We start from the raw sequence: 9,288 nt of genomic DNA, 5'->3' as shown, positions 1-9,288 counted from the left end.
TTGTACACCGATAGATTGATCCTCCCTGACGAAATTTCCGAGCAGAAATATGCGTGAGAACAGAGATGCGGAAACAACGCACAAGAAACAAAGCACACGGCCGGCCAAGAAATTTCAAAGTTGGTTGGCGAGTTGAAGATGAGGAATGGAAGGAGCTCAATCACTCATTCACAGCGTAAGGTACTGTTTTGTTTGGGAATCTTCAGAGCCACTTGCACAACCTTTAAGGTCGATGCCTCAAAAAAACAAAAAAAAAGTCAGGTCGATGTAGAAATTTCCTAAGTGATATTTTTTTAAGAAAAGGAGGACGACCCCAGGACGATGCATACGGCCATTTTATTAATTATTGACACAAGACCTTACAGAGTCATACAACAATAAGCCTAAAGCCATCAAACTAAGCAACATCTGTCGCTATCCCTATTCAGTTGATGTAGGGGCGCTGAAAGTCTTGGCCTAATACCAAACAGACCTCGCAGCCAAACCTAACATCTAAGACTTGAGGTCCCAACCAGGACGCCTGCCGGGTATGGGCACCCATCAGTTTGGCGTGCTTCTCAACCAGGACGCCTGCCGGGTATGAGGCCGCCGCAGCCACCTGCCACCAATCCATCTTCAGAGCTGTACTGCTGCATCAACCTTGCCCGGTCTAACTGCCACCGACGCCACCATGACGCCAGGCAGCGTCACCCTCCTGCGCGAGTCCTTCTCCGCTCATCAGGCGCCGAGTCTCCACTGCGCCACGCCGCCGAGATCCGCCGTCATCAATGGAGCAGAGGAAACACCGCTCCTCCTCTTGTCCCCTCCAACCAGCACTTGCTCCAAAACGATGCCCCCATGAGGGAGAACGATACCGAAGGCACCGTCATCGTCCGATCCGGTATACCCAAATCTAGGGTTTCCCCCGGAACTTCCCGATCAGGTTGATGTGACCTGCAACGACGATGCCTCCAGAAGGGAACGACGTCTGAGACGCTGCCATCGTCCGCCAAGACTGCAGTCAGGCGCGATTTTCATCGGAAGCCACGTCTTCCCGACCTCGTGGCTGGCTGGAACCGAGCGAAACCTCGCCACGAAGACGTATGTCGCCGTCGGTACTCCGGCGGAGATCCGGCATCTCCTCACCGGTCCCTCCACGCGCCGCCGGTCGGCGGAAGGCCTCCCCGCGACGGATCCAAACGGGGCGTTGGATCCGCAGTGATCGCCATCACCATCACGACCAGGACAGCCCACCCCGCCGGATGGGGCGCTGCCACCGCCGCCGTCCATGCAGGGCCGCCGCTCCGCTGGCGATGGTGCTCCGGCCCCCGCCGCACAGCCCGGATTCGCCGTCCTAGCCGCCGCCGTTGGATCGCACGAGAGGAGCCACCCCCGCCGCCTCAGATGGGATCCGCCGCATCCACCCGCCCAGAAACCTTCGGCCCCGGGCCCACCGCCACCGCGGCCCACGCCGGCGGCAGCGGCGGCAGGAAGGGGTGGCAAGACGGTGCTGGCGGCACTAGGGTTTCGGGGCCCCTGGCGCCGCCTGGGGGGAGGCGACGCGAGGGGGAGGGGGAGGGGGAGGCGACACTCCTAAGTGATATACCTACTAGTCTTGAGTTTTCCTTGTAAAGCAATGATCGATAGAAAATTAGCCGGTCCACGCACCGATCGATCTTCCCGGAAACATTGCACAAGCAAAGCGCCCGTTTCAATCGGGCGGTGGGTTTCAATCGCCACTTAGTTTTTCTTTCGGGGAATCGCCGCTGTCTGTAGTGGAGTCGATATTTTGGGCTGGCTCTGCAGACTTCTTCAACAGATTTCTACGTGGGCTCTGTGGCCACTGCAGCAGTCCCAATCTATGGCCAAATTTCGGTTTTCGCTCTTTCTTTGTTTTTTTCTCCAAACTTTATAACTCCCATGAGATTATCTCAAACTGTGGGAGAGCGCATGATGAAACAGAATGCTAGGGTTTTTTCATGAAGCACTGGACAAAGACATGAAAAATCTCCAGGAAGTATCTATGGTGGACATTATTGGAGCTAAATCCGGCAGATACCTCAGCGCAGGGTATCCTGGAGTAGCGAGTTAGGTCGAAGGGGAAACCGGCACAGAGTTTACCAGGATCAGACCCTTAAGAAGAGGTAATACCCTACTCCCGCTCGTGTATATTCGATTGAGGTATAAAAAGTATAGTTATAAACCAAGCAAGGTATTGTATGATGATCTATCGACTAGCCCGGACCCCCTACTTATATAGCATAACAAGGGTCCTAGGGTTACACAACCTAGCCGGCTACGTCGGTGAAGGAGGAGTCCTCTGTGATTTCGGTATCCTTGTCTCCGGAATCTTCTCGTAGACGGCCATGGGTTGTCCTAATGGCCCAGGGCAGAACCAATGTAGGGGTCCTTGGGCCGGCCCGCAACCATCAAGGTGTGGTACCCTGGGTCGTAACAACACTTCGAAAGCACATGGATAGGACTTTTTATTTTCAACTTAATAAACGTTGCCATTTAGTAATTATAAATCAGGAAAATCTACTTGTGTGGTGATGGGCAACCGGCTTATCTTCAGAGCCAAACAACTTGTGTGACCTTTTTGGTCGATGCAGAAAATTCGTGAGTGATACCGATTTTCTTTTGTAGCGCAATCATGCACCGATTTCGGTTGACCACAATCCTGGAGCTAGCTCAAAATTTGTTCTGGCCCGTTGTTTCTAATTTTTCGAGTCCTGCAAACATTTCCACTCCAATAATGCAAGCAGGCTCCAACTTGTGGTCCTGCTGGCTGCTGCCACTCCTCATCTCTTTCTTCAGCTCGCGAGATTGCAAGAGCAGTACCACTCCTTCTTCCCACCGTAGGAGAAGACTTCTTCTTCCCCGTCCAGCTTGCAGCAGCAGCTCTTCTCTCCCCGTCGGCCGCCGCCACTCCGCCATCTGATCCCCACCGTCGCTTCCTTTGCTCTCGCTCTGCATCCCCTTCTTTCTCGGTCTCCGCTCGGTCCTCTCTCCATCGGCATCGGCGATCTATTCTAGGGTTCAGCTTCTCGGTCTCCCCTTGCTCCTGCAACTGTAGACCCAGGTGAATTTTCCTCCGTCGGCAAATCATTCCTTCTTTGCATATTTAATTATAGCTAGTTAGTACTTCCGTCCTAAAATAAGTATCTTAACTTTGTACTAACTCTAATATAAAATTGTACTAAGTTTATGAAACTTATTTTGAGGTGTTGCGTTGGGCATCAGCAATGCCTAAAAGATAAGATTGGTAAGCTGAACCATGAAAAAACACTTTGAGGTTGTACCTCAAAGTTACTTGTCATCTTCGCAAGCTAGCTTGTCACTTCAAAAATAGCTGCACAACATTGTTACAGTGATTATGCTTGTCCTCTTGGTTTATGGTGAATTTTGATAGCCAACATGTATGTATTTTCTCTTCTGGTAAGTATATAATCTGTATAACCCTGTACTTGGTGTGTTTACACAATAACTCTCGACTTGATGATGATATAGTCAGAACCGAGCTATGAAGTGGTCTCGGAAACAAAACTCGCGGCATGATTGATTTGAAGGGCTGATAAGCTTTTCGAGACTACATATTTTAGGTCCAACTTGTTAAATAGCACTAGCACCAGTGCCTGTTTTATACTCCTTCCGTTTGATAATGTAGTGCCTATAGATTTTTTGAGAAGTCAAACATTGCAAACTTTGTCCATGTTTAAAGAGAAAAATATTTACATTTACAATAACAAACACATATCATCGGGTATATTGTGAGTTATATTTTTATATTGTAGTGTTGTAAATATAGATGTTCTCTCCAAAAACTGGGTCAAAGTTTGTTAAGTTTGACTTTTCAGAAAATCTATATGCACTACATTATGGAACGGAGGGAGTATATTTGACTACATCGATCTCCACCTGCTACTTGCATTTCTCATTAATCACATGCTGATAACGACACCTATTTGTTTTATGTATGTATGTATGTATGTATGTATGTACATATCAATGTATGTATGTGTACATATATGTTCCCAAAAGATTAAATGGTTGCTGTGCGCAGGAAGGAAGCCATGGCGGTTGTTCTTGATGCTTTGGCAGCCTGTGTGATAGAAAAGATCACGAACATCGGAGAAGAGAAGATCCGCATGCTGCTAGGCGTCTCCCAGGAGATCAACAAGCTGCGAGGCAACGTGGAGCCCCTCCAAAACCTCCTCACCGATGCCGAGAGGAGGCGCATCACTGACAAGAACTTGCAGGCATGGGTGACCAAGCTCAAGAGCGCCATGTACGAGGCCGATGACATCCTTGATCTCTGCCAGCTCGAGGCCATGGAGCGAGAGGAGAAGGAGCACCCCATCGGTGGGGGTGCCTCCCGCTGTTTATCCCTCCGGGAGAAGCTGCCATTTGTGGGGTGCCTCCAGCCGTTCCTGTTCTGCGTGAAGAACCCTGGATTCGCCAATGAGGTAGGCGGCCGCATCAAGAAGCTAAATGATGAGCTGGCCACCATCCGCATGGGCGTCGCTGACTTCAACTTCATTGAACTTGGCTCCTACGAGCAACGGAGGAGGCCGCCGGCCAGTTTGGCTTCCCACCCCAGGCGCGAGAATGCACAGTTTGTCCAATCAGATCTTGTGGGGGATCAGATCAAGAAGAATACAGAGGAACTGGAGCATAGGCTCATCGCCGACAGTCGCCACGAGCATGGTAGCACCGTCATCAAGGTGGTGGCCATAGTTGGCCAGGGCGGTATAGGGAAGAGCACCCTCGCCAAGAAGGTCTTCGCAAGTGAGGCCATCAAGAAGGAGTTCAAAACAAAGATCTGGCTGAGCGTCACTCAACAGTTCACCAAGGTGGAGCTACTAAGAACTGCCATCTCCCATGCCGGGGGGGTGCATGGTGATGAGAAGGACGAGACAATCCTTGTGAACGCCCTCACCGACACCCTATCAAAAAACAAGTTTCTGTTGGTCATGGATGATGTGTGGAACCAAGAAGCATGGGGCAATGTGCTTCGAACCCCGGTTCTTAACGCCAATGCTACACAACCAGGAAGCCGAGTCTTGGTTACCTCAAGAAAGGATGATGTTGTTAGGAGCATGGGAGCTTCCATCGTGCGTGTCAACAGGCTAAACGATGAAGATGCTTGGTGCTTGCTAAAGAAACAGCTGCCGCAGCCACAGGTTAGCAACTCATTTGTTTTATAAACAAGTACTTCCCCCCACCCATATTAATTGGCACACCCTTAGTACAACTTTGTACCAAAGTTGTACTAGTGGTGCGTCAATTATGGATAGAAGGGAGTACAATATTTGGACATCACTTTAGTCAAACTTTATTAGTACTTGTTCTGCATTTGGGTTGGATGTATGGAATCACATGTGTACGTTTGTATATCAATTTTATTACTCCCTCCTTCCCAAAATATAAGGTGCGATTGACTTTTTAAGGTCTTTGATGCACGACTTTGACCATTAATATATATCAAAGTATATGGATTGGACATGTATAAATGGCATCGTCATATTTGTCTTGCAAAACAAATTTATTTCATATGTATGTATACTAATTTTATGGACATACAATACATGAAAATCATAGTCAAAGTTGCGCAACGAAGACCAGAAAAGTCAAACCACGCCTTATATTTTGGGAAGGAGGGACTATATTTTAATTTCTTGTTAAGTAGTTTCTCCAACGTTGTCTACGATATTGGCTCAACCGTCAACAGATACATTTGACCGCTGCTTTTGATTTGTATATGTTAATGGAAAAATGCATGGCAAATCGAATGGTTCCATTTTCATATGGAAATTTGAATGGTATCCGATATGATGCGCTAGTTGCCACATGATCCGTAGTTTTTTAGTTGCGGTGGAACATAAGTCCTACCTTGGCAAGAAAATGAGAACTATCAAATGTGTGTATATGTGAATCCATAATCGGCCAGAACAAAATAAAATGGAAAAGTATAGAGAATTGTGCATAAACTTTAATCTTCAAATTCTAGTTTAGATAGGAAAATGGTGTTTGTATAAATTTGAGTTCTTTCAAGGTTTTTAATTTTGTAAGTTGGAAGGCTCTGTTTCAAGTCTTAGTTTTGAATGTATATTTGCTAGCTTCTGTAATTTTTTGTAATTTGTAATTCTGATTATGTATAACCCATTTTTCATCTACAAATGTGTTGTATTTTTGCATATTTACGGACATTATTTTTGTAGAAGTACCGCACATGCTGTTTTGATCCAAGATTATTTTCCCTTTTTTTCGTTTAAAAAGATATAGCGCATACATCAGTACTACTGTGTGATGATCTTTTGGAACATGGCTACTTTGTTAGCTCATACATGCTATTTGAATATGAAGTTATGTGTCATCAAAAAGAAATACAAACTCATGTTTATAAGATGTGCAAGTGCAACTGTCAATATTACCATTACTAAGTTGCCCTATATTGTTGGCAGGTCGGTGTTGGAAGTGATTTTGATGAGCTGAAAGATATTGGGATGAAGATTATACAAAAATGTGATGGGTTACCACTTGCTATTAAAGTTATGGGTGGACTCTTAAGCACAAGAGATCCTAAGGAACGCGACTGGGAAATTGTTTTACATAAGAATCTTGGTTGGGAAGAAGAAGACGGGGAACAAGAGGAACTAAACTACTCAGTAAGCTTGAGCTACGATGATTTATCTGTAGAGTTGAAGCAATGCTTTCTGTACTACTCACTTTTGCCAAAGGATTCGCGTTTTACAAGTCAAAGAATTGCTAGCATGTGGATTTGTGAAGGGTTTGTTCAGCATGATGGGAGGTCAAATTTAGAACAAGTCGATCTAGAACAAATAGGGGCTGATTATCATCGGGAGTTGGTGGCTAGGAATCTTTTGGAGCTCAATTATTCAAATAATAACATATGGCAGTACACCTTGCATGATGTTATCCGCTCGTTTGCTCAATTTATGGCTAAAGAAGAAGCGTTCGTGGTTCACAAGGATCAAGTTGACATTAGAAATCTTCTTCCAAAAAACAATTCTATTTGCCGTCTCTCGATAAAATCTACTCATTCAGAACTAGAGTGGACCATCCTAGAGAAGCAAGAAAGATTGAGGACATTATTATTGATAGGCTGTAAGATCAAACCTGGTGTCTCATTGGAGAATTTTGCTAGGCTACGGGTATTGGATATAAGCTCCAAGGAATCTGATTGGTTAGTGGACTCTGTGTGTGAGCTAAGGCACCTAAGATATCTGTCATTCTCCAATACAAATATATCTAGGCTTCCCGGTGACATCCATAAGATGAGGTTCCTTCAACACATTCATCTCCAGAGCTGTACAAAGTTGGAAAAGCTCCCTGACAACATCACAAAACTAGCGTGTTTAAGATATCTTAACTTATGTGGGTCCAATGTAGATGTTATGCCAAGAGGGTTTGGTGGTCTAACAGATTTGAGATCCCTTCATGGATTTCCAGTGAAGATGGATGGGGACTGGTGCACTTTGGAAGAGTTGGAGGCTCTGTCACATCTTAGAAATCTTTCAGTCCAAGGTCTAGAGAATGTGTCTAGTAGTTCAGTTGCAAAAAGGGCCAAGATTAGCAACAAGAAGAGGCTGGAATATTTGGATTTAAAGTGCTACAAGTACAACCATTATGAAGTGCGCCAAATTGAGGTGGAGCAACAAGAGATAATAGAGGCTGTATTTGATGAGTTGTGCCCTTCACCTGCTAGATTGGAGACACTATTGATACGAAGATATTTCGGTCGTCGACTACCAAATTGGCTGCAGTCCCCAGTGGCAACAACCTTTAAAAGCTTGAAGGATATTACACTAGGGCACATAACACACAGCACCCAACTACCCGATGGTTTGTGCAGGATACACGGTTTGGAAACACTACGTATCTTGTATGCTCCAGCCATCGAGCATGTCGGGCCTGACTTCCAGACCCATGATGGAGATGGAGGTGCTGCATTCCCAAATCTGACAAGATTGGAGCTGGGAGCCCTGTCCGAATGGAAGGAGTGGGACTGGGAGGAGGAGGAGGAGCAGAGCAAAGTCATAGCCATGCCCGCTCTGGAGCATCTCGTACTCAGGAACTGCAAGCTGACACACCTTCCTCCAGGACTTGCTAGTGACCGCAGGTACAATCTGAGAACCATGCGCCTACAGGATCTCACGCTCCTAGAATATGTGGAGAACTTCCCTTCAGTTGTGGAGCTCAGAGTGTACGACTGCCCTGAGCTCAAGAGGATGAGCGGCCTCTCCAAGCTGCGGACGGTCGACATCTGCGATTGCCCAAAGCTGGAGCTGCTGGAGGGCGTCCTGGCGCTGGACAGTATGGAGTTGGATTGCGAACACTGGGAGGTTACTGGACCAGATGCCAGGTGCACCCCCAAGGCCAAGGGATATCAACAAGCTGAAGACGAACTGCCGCGTGAGCTCCCACAAGATCTTGTTATAACGAGGATGAACTCGCTCAAGAGATGACCACTTTCACCTGTAATAAATCTATGCTCAAGTAAGAATGTAATAAGAGAGTAGTGTAATATGTATTACTAGTATGTCCCTTCCCCTTACTCTGTACATCACCTGGAATGGATCAAATATATACTCTTGTTCAGTTTAGGTTTGGGTTTTGTTGCCATACCATACTCTTGTACAGCCAGCCATACTGAAGTAGTTTTGTTGCTCTCACTTGCATAAACAGTACTACATCATGCTGATAGATGCTTGGATGGTTGTTAACCATGCTTATCATGCTCCTGAAAAGGCGCGCGCCAGGGATTTACGGTGATGGAAGAAACAAACTACTGTATATTCTTTCTTCCGTTTGCAAATAAATGGAGCCAAAATGTAGTTACGACAGAAAACTGACCGGGCGCGTCCGCGAGCATTTAAGGGGTCATATTTTCTATGTCCGGCTGTAGATGCTCTTGGGGTGTGTTGTGTTGTTGTATTTAGGCCTTCCTATGTTATTTTTCGGCATCATAGTCGCATGCGTTTAGTTGCCCGGTATCCCTGGATCTGCAATTGTAAGAGGGTTTTCTCACTATATTGTATCGTTTGGCCATGTAATTTGGTTTATGTTTTATTTATAAAGTTAGGCGAAAGTCTGTTTCGAGAGTTTTTGAAATTTTGGATTTGCAAACGTTACGGTGAAGGTTCAGGCCACATCAAATTTGGCCAATGGATGGGCGCAAAATATATGATGTGACCAAAAATCCATAGTTATGTGAAAATTGACTTGCCACGGATGTGTTTTTAGTCACTTAATTATCTCCGATTAACCGTTATCCCCTCGATTTTG

At 46.0% G+C, this 9,288-nt stretch overlaps 1 protein-coding gene across 1 annotated transcript; it reads left to right on the top strand.

Moving 5' to 3' along the window:
* Positions 1 to 2,604: 2,604 nt before the first annotated feature.
* On the top strand, positions 2,605 to 8,606 carry LOC109745922 (disease resistance RPP13-like protein 4). The gene is made up of 3 exons (XM_020305033.4): positions 2,605 to 3,061; positions 4,043 to 5,162; positions 6,444 to 8,606. Exons 2-3 carry the CDS (start codon positions 4,053 to 4,055, stop codon positions 8,466 to 8,468), a joined length of 3,135 nt encoding a protein of 1,044 aa, XP_020160622.1. The 5' UTR covers positions 2,605 to 3,061; positions 4,043 to 4,052; the 3' UTR covers positions 8,469 to 8,606.
* The last annotated feature ends 682 nt before the right edge of the window (positions 8,607 to 9,288 follow it).

The sequence above is a fragment of the Aegilops tauschii genome, chromosome 2, assembly GCF_002575655.3.
Source record: "Aegilops tauschii subsp. strangulata cultivar AL8/78 chromosome 2, Aet v6.0, whole genome shotgun sequence".
Lineage (NCBI taxonomy): Eukaryota > Viridiplantae > Streptophyta > Magnoliopsida > Poales > Poaceae > Aegilops > Aegilops tauschii.
This window is presented reverse-complemented; position numbering and strand designations above follow the sequence as displayed.